We start from the raw sequence: 22,891 nt of genomic DNA, 5'->3' as shown, positions 1-22,891 counted from the left end.
TGTTTTTTTGATTTTTTACAGAGAGGAAGGGAGAGGGATAGAGAGTTAGAAACATCGATGAGAGAGAAACATCCATCAGCTGCCTGCACACTTCCAATATTAAAATATCTCCGCTAATTAATTCCTTTTTAAACAAATATATTGTTTTGATTTTTTACAGAGAGGAAGGGAGAGGGATAGAGAGTTAGAAACATCGATGAGAGAGAAACATCCATCAGCTGCCTCCTGCACACTTCCCAGTGGGGATGTGCCCGCAACCAAGGTACATGCCCTTGTACGGAATTGAACCTGGGACCCTTGAGTCCGCAGGCTGATGCTCTATCCACTGAGCCAAACTGGTTAGGGCAATTAATTCCCTTTTAATGTGCATGAATTTTGTGCACCGGGCTAACTAGTACTATAATAAGTTTGCACAGTGACAGATTACTAGACTTAGTGTACTGATCACATCTGTAAGGTATATGAATGTCAAATCACTATTGTATACCTAAAACACATATAATACTGTATACCAACTGTACTTAAAAAATAAAAAATATCACCCCCATAATTCTCTTCCTAGTCAAAAATATCTTTCAAAATTTAAGGTAAAATAGAACTTTTTTCAAACCAACAAAAACTGAAAGTATTCATATAGCTCACTTCTATTATAAGAATTTTTTTTAAAATCCTCAACCAGGTATAATTTTTCCATTGATTTTTAGAGAGTGAATGGGAGAGGAAGGGAGGGGAAAGGAGGGGTGGAGACATTGATTGGTTGGTTGCCTCCCAGGTCTGGGGATCAAACCTGCAACCCAGGTACAGGCCCTTGACCCAGAATCAAACCCTCGACCCTTTGGTCAGAGTGCTGATGCTCTTATCATGGAGGCAAACTAGCCAGGGCTATTATAAGACCTTTTAGAGGAAGTTTTAATTGCTATATAGATAATGGACTACCCAGAATAAAAACAATAGTGATGTACTGTTTCTCAATAAGTCATGTAAAATGTATGACAAAATTAACACAAAGGATGGGAAAGAGTACTTAATTGTGAACAATTTTAAGATTCTTATACTGCACATGGAACAGTGAAATACTGTTAAAGATTAACTATGATAATTTAAAGACTTCTGGGGTAAGCCCTAGGGCAGTGATGGTGAACCTTTTGAGCTCGGCGTGTCAGCATTTTGAAAAACCCTAACTTAACTCTGGTGCCATGTCACATATAGAAATTTTTTGATCTTTGCAACCATAGTAAAACAAAGACTTATATTTTTGATATTTGTTTTATATATTTAAATGCCATTTAACAAATAAAAATCAATGAAAAAAATGAGTTCGCGTGTCACCTCTGACACGTGTGTCATAGGTTCGCCATCACTGCCCTAGGGTAACCTCTGAAAATATTTGAATGATAAACAAAAAAGCCAATATTAGGGAAAAACTGTATAAAAATACTCCATTAACATAGAAGAAGGCACACTAAGGGAAAACTGAAAGTAAAAGACAGATGGAAAACAATATTTTTTAGAAAATAAGTAGCAAGTTGATAGTTATGAATGTAACCATATCAGTAACTCTATTAAATGTAAATTATGTAAAAATATTAGTTAAAATACAAACTGTAAAATTGATTTCAAAAATAAAAAGCAGGCTCTATTGACTGTCAAACTTCAGAGGGAAGGCATGAAGAGGGTGGGTGGGAAGAAAGCAACCAGTGAACTTGTATGCATATATGCATAACCCTTAGACACAAACAATAGGGTAGTGAAGGCCTGGAGTGGGGGACAAGGGTGGGATGGAAGAGGTCAATGGGGGAAAAAGGAGGACATATGTAATACTTTCAACAATAAAGATATAAACAAATAAATAAATAAATAAATAAATAAAAAATAAAGCATCATTCCTATGAAAGTTAAAAAAACATTTTTATTATTGTTGTTTTAAAAATATATAGAGATAAGTTTAAAGAAAAGGAAGGACATATTCCAACTAAAAAGGCCTGTGCTCTTCATTTTAATAGATCTATTTGGTCACAGGCATGATGAATTTTGACTACCAATGGTTTAATGAGTATAGTTTAAATACTGTTTAAAATGTCTGTAATTAATCTACTACAAAATTTACTATAAGAAGATTTTAAATTGGTTCTGTTTTAATGTATCACTGTGTGCAACCATTTGTTTAAAACCAACAAAAAGAATAAAATAATCTGAAAACTGAAAAAAAAAAGAAGAAAAGGAAGGACAAAGAAATATCATTAAAATCCTAATATAAAGAAAGCCAGAGTAAGGAGCTGAAAATGTTTAATTGGATGTGATAGTGATGTAAAAACTTACATCATTCTTAACTACATTTTTTTGAATTGAAAATATGAGAAAATTAACTTTGCCCATGATATAATTACAGGACAGAATGGATATAATATAATCCCATTGAAAGAAGTGATTAATGAACACTGAGCAATTCAATACTTATAATCAATCTAATTTAGAAAAAAAATAGACTAGCAATATAAAAACAATTTGGAGTCCCATCTTTCTTTTTTTTAAATTTTTTTACTGATTAAGTTATTACATGTATGTCCTTATCCCCACATTACCCCCCATCCTCCCCACTCATGCCCTCACCCCCATTGTCTGTGTCCATTGGTTAGGCCTATGGAGTCCCATCTTTCATAGTCTGATCCTCCTGCTTAGAACAACTACGAGAGCTGGACAAAAACCAAACCAAAACAAAATCACCTATTGAGGGCAATGGAGAATAAAGATAGTGACCCTTTATTTGACCACGATCCTAAAAAAGAAGAAACCCTAAAGGAGGTGATTTTGGCATTTGGGCCACTTTTCTCATATAGACATGTTTTTGAAAGAAGCAGTTCAAAGTCTTAGTAGTTGAACAAAAATTTTAACACACTTATGGGGAAAAAGAAGTTCAGGGGCCAAAAGGGAGGAAGCACTTAGAAAAACCTCATGATTCAAGGTGGGACTCTGTAGAATTACACCCGAGAGTAGTGGTGAACCAGAAAATTACTAGCTCTATCACCTTGACTGCATTATGTCATGTAGTATTCTAATGCCTACCAAAAGCAAACATAATTGCACTTAAACAATATAAACAAATGGTCTCAGTAAAGTTAATTTGCAAATTAAATACAGAAAAATATATAAATACAAAATATTAAAATTCTCAGAATAACTCAAGTAAGAAACATATGACTTCAGCGTGGAACAGTAAACACTGTTACTGAAAAAAAATTAAGAAAAATTAAGGGCTATATGAGATATTTATAGTTTGGAAGTCACAATCTTGAGGGAGATTTATAGATGCAGTATAACTCCAAATACAATAGATCTATAAATTCCATTCCTTGCCAAAACCACAACAAATTGTTTTTAACTTGTATATTAGCAAACTAATTCTAAAATCTAAACAACTGCAAAGAATCAAGAATAGCTTAAACTTTCTTGAAAAAAAGGACAAGGTTGGAAAGACCTTACTCAACAAGATATTCATATTATTTTTAAAAATAAGTTTTTTATTGATATTTAGAGAGACAGGAAGGGAGAGAGGGATAGAGAGATAGAAACACTGATGAGAGAGGAACATCATCGATCGGCTGCCTCCTGCACAACCCTACAATGGGGATCGAGCCTGCCAACCGGGCATGTACCCTGACCAGGAATCAAACTTGTGACCTCTTGGTTTCTGGGTCAACGCTCAACTGCTGAGCCACACCAGCCGGTCAAGATATTCATCTTAATTAAACACTATAAGTAAATATGGCATTATGGCACAAGGATAGACAAACAGACAAATGTGGTGCAACTGATTGCTAAACAAGAATATAGTATATAGGGATACTTGATTTGTGACAAAAGTGGCAGAGCATGGGGGAAAGAAGAGTGATTTTTTCATATAAATGGTGCTGGGTCATCTTGACATTATATTATTCCCATCCTCATTAAATTCACAAAACTTAATTCCAGATGCAAGATTCACCTAAGTATAAAAATCAAGAAGGTAAGGTAGGAAAAATGTAGGCAAAGGTATCACCTACAACAGAAAAAGCACTAACAAACAAAACTAGATAAACTGTTTCATTAAAATTTACAATTTCCATTATCAAAACAGATCATATAGATAATGATAAGAAAAGCACAAAATAGGAGATTAGATAGATAGATAGATAGATAGACAGATTGACAGATACAATAATCATTAAAGGGCTCAATTTAAAAATACATAAAGAACCTTTAAAATTAATAAAAAGAAGATAAGTAACTGCATTTTTTTAATCAAAAAAGGATTTCAACAGGTAAATTACAAAAGAGGAAAATGAAAGACCAATAAATATATAAGAGAGTGCTCAACTTCATTAATCATCAGGAAAATGCAAACTAAAAATACAATGGAACACCATTGTACTTCTACCAAAATGGCGCAAATATAAGATTGATAATACTAAGCATTGTTAAAGATATGAAGAAATATGAACTCTCATATGCTTCTGCTGAGTAAACTTACCTAGCCACTTTAGAAAACCAAGTGGCATTATTTAATAGAATTGAACTTGCATAAACACTATGAATCAGAAATACTACTCCATGTTATTTACCCAAAAGGTATACATACAAATGTGAAATCCAACTAAGAGTAATGTACAAGCAGCACTGCTATGTAAAACATAGCATTATTTATAATGGCCCCAAACTAAAAAATTCCAATGACTATCATCAGTGAGATAGATTAATAAATTCTAATATTTTTTAATTTTATTCCCACAAAGGAATAAAAATGGAATAAAAATAAACTTTTGCTATATACAACATGGATGAATCTCATAAACATAATGTTGAACAAAAGAAGCCAGAGACAAAAGAATACATACTGTACAATCCCATTTATATAAAATTCAAAAAATACAAAACTAACCTAGTATTAAAAGTGAGGGTAGTGAATCTGAAGGGGAGCAAGAATAGTGTCAAGAAAAGGAGCACAATGTTGGGCTATTGGAATACTAGTAACATTCTACTTTTGGATTTCGGTGTTGGTAACATAAGTGTGTTCATTTGTTCATTGAGCTTTTACACTCTGCATTTGTGTAATACTTGAATTAAAAATGTGAATACATACTTGTACCTATGTGTGTGTGTGTGTGTGTGTGTGTGTGCGCGCCCGTGAGCGCGCAATTTAACTCCAAGAATGTGGGCCAGTCTCTTCTAGGAATGCTCTTTGACATGCTACTAAAACAGTGGTTCTCAACCTTGGCTGCACATTAGAATCACCTGGGAATCTTTTTAAAATCCTGATTTCTGGGCCTCATCCTTCGGAAATTCTGTTTCTTTGTTATGGGGTGGGGCCACAACATTAGTAACAAAGAAACAGAATTTCCAGAGGATGAAGCCCAGAAATCAGGATTTTAAAAAGATTCCCAGGTGATTCTAATGTGCAGCCAAGGTTGAGAACCACTGTACTAAAACAAAGGGGGCCTAATATAAGGTGACAGGAGAAGATTTGACTCTGGGTGCTGGACATATAGTGCAATATAAGATCTTGTAACATAGAAAGCCATATGTTCATGTTGACCAATATCACTCCAATCAATTTAATATTTTTTTTTTAACAATTAAGATTTTTAGAGAGAGGAAGGGAGAGGAAGAAAGAGAAACATCTATGTGAGAGGGAGACATCGATTGGCTGCCTCCTGCCAGGGACTGAGCCCACAATCTAGGAATGTGCCCTGACCTGGAATCTAATAGGCAACCTTTCAGTGCATGGGATGACACCCAACTAACTGAGCCACACTGGCCAGAGCTAAAAATATTTTTACCTATATTAATTACAATAAAAAAGTGTTTGGTTATTCAAGTTCCAATTATATATGTTAACCTATAATTTAAAAGTTTATTTTGAAAGTCTATATTTAAACTTTTCTTCATCATCCCAAAGATGCCCAATTTTATCATTTGTGTATGATTTTTATTTTATTGGATATTGTAACATGCTATATGACAATGGATTATATATTCAGTACAGTCAATGTCTGAAAAGTATTCAAGATCTCTGGATCCTGAAATATGATAACAGATTTCTGTATAATGAATAACAAGGTAAAATCATTAAAACAATGCAATTATGAAATGTAGTCACAATACATAATACCATTCTCAAAAATTCTTAGCTATACCTTTGTGTTCATTGTGTACTGTTTCACTGTGTTTGAAAGGGCAGGGAGGGAGTAAAATGAGTAAAACACCAAACAAATTGTAATGTATACCTCATGTTTTCAGCCGAGTCTTCTGGCATTGGAGCAACAGTTTGTACAGCTGGAAGGTTTTTGCTGGTAGCACCATTCACAAAACTAGAAGAGGAGGAAGAGGACGAGGACCCTGAATCCACTGCACCTGTTTCCAAAATAATAATTTTTAACCTTAGACATAAATTCATTTAACAAAATAATTTTCATTACATTATTGCTATCTGATTTTGAAGAATTACTCATCTAAATTCCAAAACAGATTTTAACAATTAAAAAATCATTGGCTATTATTACACTAATAACTATTTATAATTATAGTTAATATGTTGCATTAAATCCCAGTTGATTTACTAATATTAATCTAACAAAACTACATATTACAAATGGGGTCTAAATAAAAAACATCAACAAATGAAAATAATTTTAGATAAAGTGGGACTGATAAAACCATGCAAAGTTAGATGTGGAAAATTTATCTGTTTTATGGTTATGCTGTAATATTTTTAGTTTCCATCATCTAAGATATAATTAACAATAAAGTGTCTGAGTATAAATTTGTGGCACTAGAGCACCAAATGCTTATTTTGATAGAATGATTATATAAAAAGGGCTATAATGAGTATAACTATACCTGATTTTAAAATGAGTTCTCAATGATATGAAGATGCCATTTTAGAACAGACTTTTCTATAATTCATAAGTATATGAAATAGCTGTGGAGTTGAGAGACATCTAGTGTTCCTAAATATTATTTTATCTTCTATTAATTCTCATAAAACAGGATTGCTTCCTGGGATTTCCACTCTTAATACATAAAGCATCTCTGTACCAAAATATAGGCTATCCCCCAAAAATGTATACATACTTCAACAGCTGATAATTCACTTAATTTTCATTCCTTTTCACGTTGAACAGATTTGAAATAATGGGTAAAGCCAGACTAAGCTTTGAACAAAGAAAATTTATCCCAAAGTGCCACTAGACTTTTTTTTTATAGGGATACATAAAAGATAAATTTTACAGAACAAAACCAGCAACAGTCGATGAATTAAGGGCACACAAATAACGAAAGAAATTATTCTTGATGTTTGCGATTCCATTACTTAACTTTATCAGCAGTTCCTGGACTAGAATGTTCATCAGTTTGAAAATAGGCATTGACAAAAAATTTTATTCATTTCTGTAGATTCTTTTAAATTCTGAAAATGAACTGTATATTAATAAACACTGACTTTATAATCATTCAAAGTGTGTATACATTTTTTGGGACACCTCGTATAAACTGGATAATGGGACCCATTTAGATTGGCCCACAAAATGTGTGTGCACATTTTGTAAGGCAACAAAACCTCTAAGGAGGGAGTTTATTACTTACACTAGAGGTCTGATGCACGAAAATCGCGCACTGGGGGAGGGAAGGGTCCTTTAACCCGGCCTGCACCCTCTCGCAGTTCGGGACCCCTCAGAGGATGTCCAACATCCCTCTCGCAGTCCGGAGCTCTCACAGTCCAGGACCCCTCGCTCCTTACCGTTTGCCTGCAGCGGAGGTGGGAGAGGGTCCCCCACTGCCACTGCGCTCGCCAGCTGTGAGCTCGGCTTCTGGCTGAGCGGCACTCCCCCTGTGGGAGCTCACTGACCACCAGGGGGCAGCTCCTGCATTGAGCGTCTGCCCCCTGGTGGTCACTGTGCATCATAGTGACTGGTCGTTCTGCTGTTCGGTTGATTTGCATATTAGGGTCTTTTTATATAGGATTTTATTTTTCATTATAATATTATATACTTCATACTATCAGACCTCTTGTTACCATCACTTCCTATATCTCTTATTAATTCATAAAATAGACATTAGAAAATAACTTGTTTCATATAAAGATAAAAAGCTGATTTAATTTTTCATTTGCCTATATTTTAAAAATAAGGACTTATTTAATAAATACCAAATGCAGATTTTTTTCTACTACATTGGCACATTGGCATATGTTAAATACCTTAACACATTTTCTGGTATATATTTGGTAAAATAAAAACATTTGTATTCCTATATCTAGAAAGAAAAATGAATATAAAGAGTAAGATTGTAAACAGAATACAAAAATTTTATATAAAGTCTTCAGAAAAGCCAAATGTATTTATTTATAATACAGGTAAATCAAAGATGTTATGTTCTTTAGCACAATGCCATCAATGATGTTTATTTGTTCATATAAATATCAGAGTACATTCTACTTACTATAACCCCACAAACGTGTTGCTCATGATATGTCACTCTGGTGGTATGATAAACAACATAGATACAGAAAGCACAAAGAGCTATGAAATTAATAATCTAAGTAATGATAATAGATGGAAAAGTTCAAGGCTATACAGTTTGGAGAAGAGAAGGCTACTATAATCAGGGAAGAAAAGTCATGGATCATCTTGCGCTGTATAAATACCTAAAATGGAATCACAAAGATTTGTGTAAGGATTTATTTAGCTATTAATCAATAGGAACATTTCTGGAAATTTACCAAAAATTTTTAAAAAGGCTATTTTAGGCAGGCTTTTAAAATTTGTAGTGATTTGGAATTGTCTGTCCCTAGAATCATTAGAAAAATGTTGGACAATGAATTGGAAACAATTGTAATCTAGGTATATATACTAATTCAATGTGATACAATGGTTCTTAGTCACATGCATTTTTTTTTATCAAGTTGAAGATCTTACATATCATCAAGGTTCTTAGTGGTGCTCTGCCTTCCCTTAGAAGAGTTAGCAAAAAAATATAGATTAGGATTCAACCAGTAAATGTCATGAAATCTAGTTTCTGTCACTAACATATTTAGTACACCTTGTTATTCTTGATAAAATGTACTACTTTTTTACATATTAAACTTCAGTGTTCAAATTACCATTGGTTTTGCTCCCCAAATACCTTTCAGCAATCTGATTTCACTCTGAAAGTAAGTAGTACTATGCTTTGAGAAGACTCAAAACCACAATTACTAAGTGTCCTCTCAAATGACCATGAAAAAATATACCCTAGAATTAGACAAATTCTGAAAGGTAGTAATATAAGGTAGAACCTTCTTAAAGATTAAGATAACCTTAAGTGATCAGGGTATTTTATTTTTAATATCAAATAAACACAAAAATGAAGATACAGAAAACAAAAAGAAAAAGATGAGATATCACAAAAATATATAAGGACGATACCTGTTGTATTAATCATACTTTTTGGTGTAGCTCCAGTAGCAGCAAATATATTAGAAGTGCTGCCTGTTGGCAGCCCACTTCCAGCTGCAGTGGCTCCCACAGTGGTTACAGCTAAACTACCTGGAGGTGGCTTCTTCACAGGCACCACGACACTCCTGCAAAGAAAGAAATGATAGGAAATAATAAACAAGGTTTTGATGAATTGTAATCCTACCATGGCAGATACATATAGACAAGATATTATTTTCTTTTCTTTCTTTTCCCTTGCTTTAAAACTCCTGAGCACAACTTCATTTTTGAAAACAATATGGATACTAAGTATATTGTAAAGTGTATTCACTACTATAATTCATGTAGCAAACATTTATACAGAATTGAAGTTTTCAAACATTTCTCAAGATGGCATGTGGGCTATAATCATGAATTTGGGAAAATGTGTGCTCAAGTTAGAATATTTTGCATATGCACACTGTGTTGTTTTTTTTTTTGCAAAATATACATAAAATGTCTATCTTACCTACATTTTATTCTCCATCTGTAAAATAGTCATAAGAACTTTGAAAACCAAATTCTAAGTCTTCTTCATAGTAAAGCAAAAAATTAAACCAAGAACTCTTATACTAAATAAGTTTATATTTTTATTTTTATGAACAAAATTGAATTATTTATCATAGTAGGAATGTAATGAAAAAGAACTAAGACTATACACTAGACATTTGGTGAAAATCTATTAATTTTAGGCCTTGACTTTTTGAACATAGGAGCTGAGTATCTTCTTCCATATTTCTTTAGCATATTTAAATGAATTTCACACAAAAAAGACTGAATGTGACATTGTGCTAACCTTAAATTATAAATGAGTAGGAATATTAGTTAATTTAAAAGATAAAGAAATTATTTTTCTAACGCAATACCAGGTATCATTATTTCTTTGCAGGAGGCTTTATTCTTCTCAAAGTCTATAGCACTGCTACTTCATTTAATGCATACTTTCAAGAACACATTGAACTTATTTATCTAGAACAATGATTTTCCATCTTTTTCATCTCATGGCAGACATAAACTAATTACTAAAATTCTGCAGCCCACCAAAAATATGTTATATATTTTGCCAATCTGACAAAAATTAGGTATAATTTTGCTTCATTCACATCAGACAGCTATTGTAGTGTTGGCTGTTGTCATTTTTTAATTTGACAACCTAAGGGAAAAGAGGCTAATTCCCTGACTAAACAATCAGGTATTGCATGTTTTTAAAATTCTTGCAACACACCGGTGTTTCTCAGCACACCAGCTGAAAAATCACTGATCTTGAAATTAGATGTTTTAAGCTCAAGTGTAATGCTTGAAAACTGGTGACGGAGAGTGCAAAATATCCAATCTAAATTAGATCTTTCAGTGTACCTATATTTTACAATTTTCCCATTAAAAAGCTCTACTTCAAAAAATCTGTATCAATGGCTCATGCTCAAATAAGTTTATGACTTAAACTTTCTTAATGCCAATACTTTTATTAATGTCATCAATGACTTCTTCAATGTTAAAAGTCTAAATTTGTAAAAATAAGTATTCTTAATTTTAGGAATAATTATTTAATTATTATTAAATATTATTAATTATTATTCTTTAATTTTTATAACCAAAGGTTATAACCTTGAAAATTTGACATGTGCCAAAAAATTTTCTTCATGACTTATGGGTACTTGGTTCTTTTCTTTTTATGGGTATATTCAAATTCATTACACTCAACCCTGAACTCTCAACTATTTATTAAACTATCCAAATCACATATTATGTTTTCATCCCTTCATTGGCCATTGTTTATCTAATTACTTCATTTATACCATTGAGAGGCAATATGACATAGAAAGAATATAGGATGCGGACTTAGAAAATTAAGTCATTAGAACTAAATCACTCTCAAGCTATGTGATCTTAAATTTGTTTATCACTGTAAAAATGGCAAGATGAATACCACTTATGTCACATATAAGGGGGGAGATTAAAGACTATTTAAAAGGACTTTGTCAAGTATGAGTTATCTTATAAATGTTAACAATTGTTACCACTGTCTAAACTGAAATAATTATCTGCCTTTAAGATACACAGTATCAAGTTATAATGAGCTACATAAAGATCAATTCAAAAAAGAAAAAATGTAATTTGGGGTTTATCTTCTCTAAATGTCAAAACTAATGTTGAGATGCACTATTTCACTGACTACCTAGAAAGAAAACAAAATTACCAAGTCTTGAAAATAAGTCATTAGTGAAACTATAATATTTTTTTCTACATCTCTCATTAATATCTTTATGGATAAAATAAAGAAACACAGGCTGATTAACAGTGCTGTGATACAAATTTACAGATGGTAGAAACACTACTACCAAAAATTTCTGATTAACAGATCATTACCAACTTTGGGCAAAAACTCTCTCTGTAAGACTAGAGAAGACAATTTGTCAAGTGCTAAAGCTAGAGAACTATAGTATGAAAAATTAGTTACATGGATGAGAGAAAAAAAGAATTTAACCTCAACAACCTGTAACAATGGCTTGTAATAAATGCAAACATTATATGCATGTCTACTAAAAAAACAAAGCATCTGATTTAATAGCAATTAACATGACAGTCTCCAGACACTTCATTGACAGCAAATTCAGCAGTGTCTGATAGATGGCATGGTATTTATTATAGTAGCACAGTGGATAAAAACCCAGTTATTAATGACAGCAAACCTGAGTTAGAAGCCTACCTCCAACAATTACCAAGACATATGGGCATATCTTACATTGGGTAAGTAAATCTGTCTAAGCTCCATTCAATTTGAAACTCATTAAATTGTTATAAAGATAAAAGGATATAATGCATATAAAGTGCTTAGCACTTTACCTGGAATACTGCAAGTGGTCAATACATTTTAGCTATTATTGATACTTTTATGACTCCCAAAAGAACTGATGCAATCTGGGTCTATATCAGTACCCAACTGAAAGAAGCAATAAATCTGATACACCTTTTGATTGTCAGATCTCATAAACAAAATCCTATGTGCAGTTTGGTGCACCATATGTAAAGAATAATGACAAACAGTATCATGTCCACAAGGGGACAGTTAGGATGATAGCAAATCTGGAAATCAAGTCATGTGAGAAAAGGCTGAAAGACTAAAATATTTTACCAATTAAAAATCTGATAAGGAAACAAGTATATGAGAAGGAAATAAGGTGAAACTTCCACGCATATCCAAATATCAAATTAGGGCTAACAAGAGGAAGAATATCTAGTAACTTTCATGAATTCCATAATGGCTTAGATGATCATGTCACAGGGATGTGTTGAGATAGGTGGAAAGCTGGATTTGACTGTTTCCTTAGATTCTTACTCTGTCTACAACCTAATGCATTAATAAGAACTACTATGTCCCCTTAGATTATTATGGCTACATCATTTATCTGGAATCAAAGGACTGTACATTCTGTTCTTAATATCATTTCCTCACCAACACTATCCATTCCATAACACTTGAAACCATTCTATGTCCTAAGAAATCTATTTTATAAATAATTTGAAAGTTTACACTTACCAGTATGTGTTACTAATACATTCTTCATTATCTTTTGGAATGTTGTCATATATATATATATATGACAGTACTACAGATGTCTCCCATTTTTTCCCTATTTGCCCCCCTCCAACCAACTCCTGTCCTATCCCAGGCCTTCCCCACACTATTTTCTCTGTCCCTGGGTTATGCATATATTCTTTAGTTAATCTCTTCCTGCTCTCACCTCCTGCCCCCCGGAGATCTGTTATTCTGTTCCATGTATTCCTATCTCTGGTACTATTTTGTTCATCAGTTTATGTTGTTCATTAGATTCCACATATAAGTGAGATCATGTGATATTTGTCTTTCTCTAACTGGCTTATTTCCTTAGCATAATACTCTCCAGGTCCATCCATGCTGTCTCAAGGGTAAGAGATGCTTCTTTTTTATAGAAATAATGCTGCCATGAACATAAGGGAACATACCTTCTTTCTAATTGGTGTCTCAGGATTCTTAGGATATATTCCAAGAAGTGAGTTCATTGGGTCAAACAGCAGTTCCATTTTCATTTTTTTAGGAACCTCTATACTGTTTTCCACAGCGGCTACACCAGTCTGCATTCCCACCAGCAGTACACTAAGGTTCCCTTTTCTCCACATCCTTGCCAGCACTTGTTTGTTGATTTATTAATGGTATCCATTTTGGCTCTTAAAAATCTTCTATCAGGTTGTTACTCAATATTTGTCTTGGTTACCTATTCCACCTATTCTAGAAGTCTATTGTACCCACTTGGGTTCATAAATTTCCTGAAAAAATACAAGTTTTTGGAATACAAACAAAATTTCTAGGTTGAGCATATACTTTTCATCTGGATTTTAAAAATATAGCCACCCATAAGTTAAGAGCCTCCAACCTAAAATATTAACATATTCCACTCTTCTACATTCGCTATTTATACTGATAGAATCCTAGAATCCTCTACATTACACACAATTTCCACTGCATTTTTCTATCTTAAAAGTATTATTTCCATCATGTTTTCCCACACAATTTCACACTTCTGCCCCACACCTTTAAGACTGCAAACTATAAAGAAGTGGAAAATTCCCTTATATAAATAAAACCTTCCCATACTCCAAGATTATAAAGGTTATCAACAAAATATGATGATAACCCTACAGAGTGAATCGTCCCAGGTTCGATTCTGGACAAGGGCACATGCCCAGTTTCAGGCTCAATCCCAGTAGGGGACGTGCAGGAGGCAGCCAATCAATGATTCTCTCTCATCTTTGATGTTTCTATCTCTCTCTCTCCCTCTCCCTTGTCTGAAATCAATAAAAATATATTTTAAAAAAATATTGCAAGCCAGGAAATTATGCAATCTAATTCACTTCACCAAAATATCCCATTGAAAAGAAAGAAACAAGAAAACACAAAATGTTCCATTGATTGATTATATGTTTTGCAATCCACTGAGTGATACATAATACATATAAGTACAAATTCTCCCATCATTGGATTTACCCTATCTCAAAGCCAGAGATTTGTGGTGTGATCTAAGATTCATTCATTCATTTAACAAATATTTATTGAGCACTATCATGTGTCAGGGATTTTCTAAGATCTTAAATATAGCAATGTATAGAACAGAGAAAAATATATGCCCTCATGAAATTTATATTTCAATAAGGAGAGATAGAAAATACAATTACATAAATGAGTAAATATAGCATATTAGGTACTAAGTGCTATGAGAAAACTAAAGCATAAGGAGTAGTATTGGAGAGATGGCTAAGAGAACACTCACTAAAAGGATGGTATTTGAGGATACACTGAAGGGGGTGAAGGAACAAGCTATAAGGATATCCAGGGAAGTGTATTATAGGTGGAGGGAAAAGGAGTACTAGTGTGACTCAAGAAGACTGAGTGATGGATAGTGTTATGAAATGAGATGAGAGAAGTAATTGGGGTTCACATCATAGGTCTTTGTAGTCCATTGGCTTTCTCATAGAGTGGGATCAGAAGCCATTAAAAGGTTATGAACAGGGGAGGAATGTGATCTTAGGCTACAACAGGCTCACTCTAGCTGCTATATTAAGGATAGACTTAAGTGGAAAAAGGCAAATGAGTGGGAAGAGACTGGATAGGAAAATGCGACAATAATTCAAGAAAGAAATGATGGTAATTTAAATGGAATGGCAAAGTGAAAGCGGTGAAAAGTCTGTCAAGTTTTGACTATACTTAAAAGATAGAGCAAACAGAATTGGAAGAAGACTGGAATGGGAGAAAAGTCAAAGATGATGTAAAGATGTTTGCTTAAACAACTGAAATAACAAAGGTGCTATTAACTAGCATATAGAAAACTATGTTTGGAGCAGGGTTTTTTATAATTGTTAACTTATTAATCATCCAAGGAGTGTTGCTGAAAAAGCAATTGGACAAATAAGTCTATACTTTAGGTGAGAAGTTTGGGCTGAGACATAAATTGGGGAGTCATCAGTCAATATGCTATTTAATGCTAGGAAAGTGGATGGAATCAATCACAAAAAGTGGGTGCAAATGGACAGTAGAAGTGGTCTAAGGACAGAATCTTGAGTGTCTCCATTAATTAGTTTTAGGAATTTTGTAAAAAGGATACTACTTTATATGTATACCTCAAGATTTGTTTAAGTATAAAGTAAGATACTGAAGAATGTGCTTTTCAACAGTGACTCATTAAAACCAGTGAGCTTTTTTTTTAAAAAAAATTTCTTTATTGTTGAAAGTATTACAGATGTCCCCTTTGTTTATTTTTCCCCCCATTTACTCCTCCACGCAGCACCCGCCCCTCCAGGCCTTCACCACTCTATTGTCTGTGTCCATGTATGCATATAAGTTCCCAGGTTAATCACTCCCCGCCCTTTCCCCCACCCCCTCCTTCCCTCAGAAATTCATTAGTCTGTTTCATGCTTTTATGTCTCTGGATCTATTTTGTTCATCAATTTATTTTGTTCATTAGATTCCAAATGTGAATGAGATCATGTGATACTTGTATTTCTCTGACTGGCTTATTTCACTTAGCATGATACTCTTCAGATCCCTCCAAACTGTCTCAAAGGGTAAGAGATCCTTCTTCTTTACAGCTGCATAGAGTCGCATTGTGTATATGTACCACAGCTTTTTTATTCGCTTATCTACTGATGGGCATTTGAAATGTTTCCAGATCTTAGCTATTATAAATAGTGCTGCTATGAAAGTAGGGGTGCATATATTCTTTCTGATTGGTGTCTCAGGATTCTTAGGATATATTCCCAGAAGTGAAATCACTGGGTCAAACGGCAGTTCCATTTTCAATTTTTTTAGAAACCTCTATACTGTTTTCCACAGCGGCTGCACCAGTCTGCATTCCCACCAGCAGTGTACTAGGGTTCCCTTTTCTCTACTTCCTCACCAGCACTTGTCATTTGTTAATTTGCTGATGATAGCCATTCTGACAGGTGTAAGTAGATACCTCATTGTCCCTTTAATTTGCATCTCTCAGATTATTAGTGACTTTGAACATTTTTTCATATGTCTCTTGGACTTCTATATCTCCACTTTGGAGAAGTGTCTATTTAGGTCCTTTGCCCATTTTTAAATTAGATTGTTTGTCTTTTGTTAAATTGTATGAGTTCCTTACATATTTTTTAAATTAACCCCTTATCGGATGTATCATTAGCAAATATGTTCTCCCATGCAGTGGGCTCTCTTTTCATTTTGTTGATGATTTTTTTTTCTGTGCAGAAGTTTTTTATTTTGATGTAATCCTATTTGTTTATTTTCTCCTTAATTTCATTTGTCCTAAGAGAAGTATTTATAAACATATTGCTAAGAGATTCCAAATAAACAAAATCAGAAATGAAAGAGGTGAAATAACTGAACCCACAGAAATACAAAGATTGTAAAAAAAAATACTACAAAGGACAAACTGGATGAAATGGACATATTCCTAAAAAAAATACAATCTTCCAAAACTCAATCATGATGAATCAGAAAACCTGAATAGGACAATAACTACTGATGAAATTGAAGCAGTAATAAAAAGACTCTCAGAAAACAAAAGCCCTTGACTGGATGGGCTCAGAGGGGAGTTTACCAAACATTAAAAGAAGAACTAACACCTATCCTCCTCAAACTATTCCAAAAAATTCAAGAGGAAGGAACACTTCCAAGCTCTTTTTTTTTTCTTTATTGATTAAGGTATTACATATGTGTCCTTATCTCCCCATTGTCCCCACCCTACCCCCACTCATGCCTTTACCCTCCTGGTGTCTGTGTCCATTGGTTAGGCTTATATGCATGCATACAAGCCCTTGGTTGATCTCTCCCCCCTTAACCCAGCCCTCCCCTACCTTCCCTCTGAGGTCTGAAGGTCTGATCTTTTTATGAAGCCAGTATTACCCTAATCCCAAAACCAGATAAAGACACTACAAAGAAAGAGAGTTACAGGCCAATATCCCTGATGAACAGAGATGCTACAATGCTCAACAAACTATTAGCAAATCAGACCCAGCAATATATTCAAAAGGTCATACACCATAACCAAGTGGGATTTACGGACTCGACGTACATACTTTTGTGGTTACGTTGCCATCTCCCATTTATTTATTAAAAAAAAGTTCCGTCATTTTGACATATGTACATATGTGCTTTATGTTTTTTTATTATTTATTTACCAAAAGTAAAGGTCAGGAATTGTTATCTTTCTTTAAAATTTTTTTTTACTGTTTCACTTCATTACTGCTGTGTATGTGCTCCATGTGAGTGACGTAGGTGCTTATATAGTTGGGTCCTGACTTACGGAGACTTTTCGTGTTACATCGCACCTAGGAATGGATCTCCAATGTAACCTGAGGACTACTGTATTCCAGGGATGCAAGACTGGTACAATATTCAAAAATCAACAAATGCGATACATCACATATACAGATTGAAAGACAAAAACCACATGATCATATCAATTGATGCAGAAAAAGCATTTAATAATAACCAATACCCTTCATTGATAAAATCTCTCCCCAAGTGAGATTCATGATTATTCATGCACCATGTAAAAATCCCTTTCTTATCAATAACCCTTACCCCTTTTCTGTAACACTTGTTGAACAATGACAGGTCAAGGGAATACAACTACACTAATATGTTCAGGGGGATAGGAAGCCAAGTAAGAGATAACCATGCCTAGAGATATTTTAAGGAAATACAAGAGACAAACAAATCAAATGTGCAAAATATTTAAATAATTGCTCTCAGTCAAAGTTCTGCACAAGGCCTTTTAGGAACAGAAAAGGTGTGTATTATTAGGAAAAGTGAGCTGAATCTAGAAGGATCAATAGGAATTTGGCAAGAAGAGAAAAGTTCAATAAAAAACTTAGTAAGACAAAGATATATTGAAAAACTCAGCAGACTGAAGGAACTCCAAATAGATCCTTATAACTGGTGAAAGTTAAGGACTTTCCATTCCAAACTAAAAGTTCATCCTTTATCGGGTAGTAATAGGAATTTATTTCAGATCTGTATTTAAGAAAAAGGTCTCTGGCATGAATGTGAAAAATACATTGTGGGTCAGGAGGAGCTTCTGGAAATAGGGAGGCCAGGTAGGAGGTAACAGAAAGAATCCACTTGAGAGATGCCCCAGCTTATAGTGAGGCTTTGGGAATGAACATGTCCTATCTTTTATGGAATATAGGTCTTTTAACCAAATTCAAAAATATCCATCTACTACTTATTTGAGACTAATGATAAAGCAGTTTCATTTAAGAATTTTGAAACTTTATGAGACTTGGTAGAAATAATGAATTATTCTGAATGTTGGGAAACTGAGTTCCAGAGAGCTAAAGACAATAGATAAAGGTTACACAACTAATTACAAAGAGACCCATTATTAGAAGTCAGTTCTCCTAAATTCCAGATGATTACTCTTCCCTACGGTTTATAGATGTTAAACATTTATCTTGAAAAATAAAATTGAAACTTTGGAGAGAAAAAATCTATTAATGATTTTAGGGTGACATTACAATTTACTGATGCTTATGATAAATCACAAGGTTACTGCTATGATGTTTGCATGTTTTATGAGTCCTTATTTTATATTTAGAATAACAATAAAAATATATAGGAAATAACTGAGTATTTTATTAATCTCTATAAAGAGAGATACTTTTCAGCTAACTGACTGTCTGTATAAATGCAAGGAGAGACAAAGGCAACAAAATAGGGGAAATTAGAATACCACTAAAATTGCATCTTTTGGCCATTGGCCTTAAAATACTATACCCAGGAGATTAAAAATGGCATCAGAGTAGGTGGATGCTGCACAGACATGCTCCCACAAAAAAGCTGGAAGTACAACTGAAATATGGAAAGGCTTCCTGAATAATCAATGGAAAACTCACAGGAGAGAACTCTGATACCCGAGGACCAAAGATGGAGACAGCATAGAAACTGGTAGGAGTGGTGGAGGCACGAAAGGGCTGGCTGGGCACCCACAGACAGGAACTGAAGTCCCAGAGAGATACCTCAGCTGTGGTGGTGGTGGTGGGGGGGTGTGCCACAAGAACTCTGGGATCTAATCCCCAAGCTGGGCTCCCCAGCAGAGAGCACCAAATCTAAGGAGGGCACCACATAACATCTAGTTGTGAAAAGCAGCAGGGTGCTGTCTGCCAGGGAGTGGCAGCTGAAAGTTCGGGCACCCTCTTGAAGGACCAATGCACAAAAATTTCCTGTGGAGCCACCCAGCTTGTGCTCTGGCAGAGGGAGGGTAAAGTAGAATGGAGCTGTGAGAGCAGAACCCAGGACTGGGGACTAGGGGGATAGAGCTCAGAAGGAAGACACCCCAAGTTTTCTGGGATGAGTAATTCCCTCAACAGCAGAGGACATCTGTCCCACATACACATTTTCCTTGCCTGGGGTCAGAGGGGGGGTAGGAGGGAAGACAGTCCACACACCCTATTGGAAAATACCTAGCTCTGAGGCCACTTAGGAGATTAAAAGTAACAATTAGCCTCCAAGCAAGGGCAACTGCCCCGCCCTGTTGGAAAAAACCTCTCACCACACCTGAGGACAATTGCCTGGGGCTATTCAAGTCAGAATTCTATGCGTCTGTAGACAGAAGCGGTCTCTGGAGGCTTTGAGTCTTTGCCTGATCCAATTAGTCAGAAACAGCCTTTAACACTGTCCTGTACTAGAGATTGAGAGGTGTAGAGGATCTACCTAAAACATAGTCACAAACCCAGACAATCAAAATGAGGAGACAAAGAAACAACCCTCAAATAAAAGAACTAGCGAATTCTCCAGAAGAAGAGATAAATGAGGCAGAGATAAGAAATTTATCTGAAACAGAGTTCAGAGTAATGATGTTAAGAATGCTCAACAGTATGAAAAAAGATATAGTAACTATGAAAAAAGAACAGTCTGAGTTAAAGAATGACATAACACAAATAAAGAACACATTGGAAGGAATACACAGCATATTAGGGGAAGCTGAGGATTGATTCAGTGAATTAGAAGCAGAGTTCAAAATATCACTCAATCAGAGAAGCAAAAAGAGAAAAACAATTAAAAAACAGGAGGACAGCTTAAGGGAGCTGTGGGACAATGGGAAACGTAACAATATTAGAATAGTGGGTGTGCCAGAAGAGGCAGAAAGGAATAGAGAAGGTGTTTGAAGAAATAATGGTAGAAAACTTCCCTAACCTGGTAAAGGAAAAAGTCACACGAGTTCAGGAGGCACAGAGAACCATAAACAAGAAGAACCCAAACAGACCCACTCCCAGACACATCATAATTAAAATGCCAAAAATTAAAGACAAAGAGAGTATCTTAAAGGCAGCAAGAGAAAAGCAAACAGTTACCTACAAAGGTGCTTCCATAAGGCTGACACCTGATTTCTCATCAGAAACTCTACAGGCCAGAAGGGAATGGCATGAAGTACTCAAGGTAATGGAAAGCAAGAATCTGAGACCAAGATTACTATATCTAGCAAGGCTATCATTCAAAATAGATGGTCAAATAAAGAGCTTCCCAGACAAAAAAAGGCTAAAGAAGTTCTTCATCATCAAGTCAGCATTACAAATATGCTAAAGGGATTGCTGTAAGGAATTTCTGAGAAGAAGAAACAGCGAGAGAAACCTAGCCATACAGAATTAAAATGGCTATAAATAAGTACCTCTCAATAATAACCCTAAATGTAAATGGGTTAAATGCTCCAATCAAAAGGTGTAGGGTAGCTGAATGGATACAAAAACATGACCCAACCATATGCTATCTACAAGAGACCCACCTCAAAACAACAGACACACACAGGATGAAAGTGAAGGGATGGAAAATTTTTTTCCATGCAAATGGAAAAGAAAAAAAAGCTAGAGTAGCAATATTCATATCTGACAAAATAGACTTTAAAATGAAGGCCATCACAAGAGACAACAAAGGTCACTACATAATACTAAAGGGGTTGATCCAACAAGAGGATATAACCCTGGTAAACATATATGCACCCAATATAGGTGCACCTAAATGAAACTTGAAATTAACTACAGTAAAAACAACCCAAAACATTCAAACACATGGAGGTTAAATAGTATGTTATTAAACAATGAATGGGTTATCAATGAGATCAAGAAATAAATAAAAAACTTCCTGGAAACAAATGAAAATGAACACACAACAACTCTAAATCTCTGAGACAAAGCAAAAGCAGTCCTGAGAGGGAAGTTCATAGCACTACAGGCATACCTAAGAAAACAAGAAATTCAGAAATAAATTACTTAACCCTATAACTTAAAGAACTAGAAAGAGAACAACAAGAAAACCCCAGAGAAAGTAGAAGGAAGGAAATAATAAAGATAAGAGTAGAAGTAAATAACATGGAGACTAAAAAAACAATATAAAAAATCAATGAAACCAAGAGCTGGTTCTTTGAAAGGATAAACAAAATTGATAAACCATTAGCCAGACTCATCAAGAAACAAAGAGAGAGGACCCAAATAAATAAAATCAGAAACAAAAGTGGAGAAGTAACCATGGACACCACAGAAATGCAAAGGGTTGTAAGAAAATACTATGAACAACTATATGCCAACAAGCTGGACAATGTGGATGAAATAGACAAATTCCTAAAAAAATACAATCTCCCAAAACTGAATCAGGAAGAATAAAAAAACCTGAATAGGGCAATAACAACTGATGAAATAGAAGCAGTGATCAAAAAACACCCACCAAATAAAAGCCCAGGTCCAGATGGCTTCACAGGGTAGTTTTTCCAAACATTCAAAGAAGAACTCACACCTATACTCCTCAAACTATTTCAGAAAATCCAAGAGGAAGAAATACTTTCAAACTCTTTTTATGAGGCCAGCATAATTCTAATTCCAAAACCAGATAAAGACATTACAAAGAAAGAGAATTACAGGCAAATATCCCTGATTAACATAGATGCTAAAAACTCAACAAAATATTAGCAAATTGCATCCAGCAATATATTAAAAAGATCATACACCATGATCAAGTGGAATTTACTCCAGGGATGCAAGGCTGGTATAATATTCACAAATCAATAAACATGATACATCACACAAACAAATTGAAAGACAAAAATCACATGATCTCGCAATAGACACAAAGAAAGCATTCAACAAAATTCAACACCCATGTTTGATAAAAACTCTCAGCAAAGTTGGAATAGAGGGGGCGTATCTCAACATGATAAAGGCCATATATGACAAACCTACAGCCAACATCATACCCATGGGACAAAAACTAAAACCATTTCCCATAAGAACAGAAACAAGACAGGGATGCCCACTTTCACCACTCCTATTCAACATAGTACTGGAAGTGCTAGGCATAGCAATCAGACAAGAAGAAGAAATAAAAGGCATCCAAATTGGAA

At 34.5% G+C, this 22,891-nt stretch overlaps 1 protein-coding gene across 4 annotated transcripts in view; it reads right to left on the bottom strand.

The window, feature by feature from the left end:
* The window catches only part of NBEA (neurobeachin), a 776,030-nt gene that overhangs the window by 582,630 nt on the left and 170,509 nt on the right, over window positions 1-22,891 (bottom strand). For 3 of the 4 annotated variants that reach the window (XM_005883142.2, XM_014530733.1, XM_014530732.1), the window contains 2 exons: window positions 9,438-9,592; window positions 6,261-6,387 (listed from right to left, as the gene is read on the bottom strand). In XM_005883142.2, the coding sequence (XP_005883204.1) occupies window positions 6,261-6,387; window positions 9,438-9,592 (282 nt within the window). The remainder of the gene's footprint in view (window positions 1-6,260; window positions 6,388-9,437; window positions 9,593-22,891) is intronic. The other variant, XM_014530734.1, reaches the window with a different exon arrangement.

The sequence above is a fragment of the Myotis brandtii genome, unplaced genomic scaffold, assembly GCF_000412655.1.
Source record: "Myotis brandtii unplaced genomic scaffold, ASM41265v1 scaffold77, whole genome shotgun sequence".
NCBI classification, from domain to species: Eukaryota; Metazoa; Chordata; class Mammalia; order Chiroptera; family Vespertilionidae; genus Myotis; species Myotis brandtii.
Note: the sequence above shows the minus strand (reverse complement) of the source record. Positions and strands in the feature narration are given on the sequence as shown.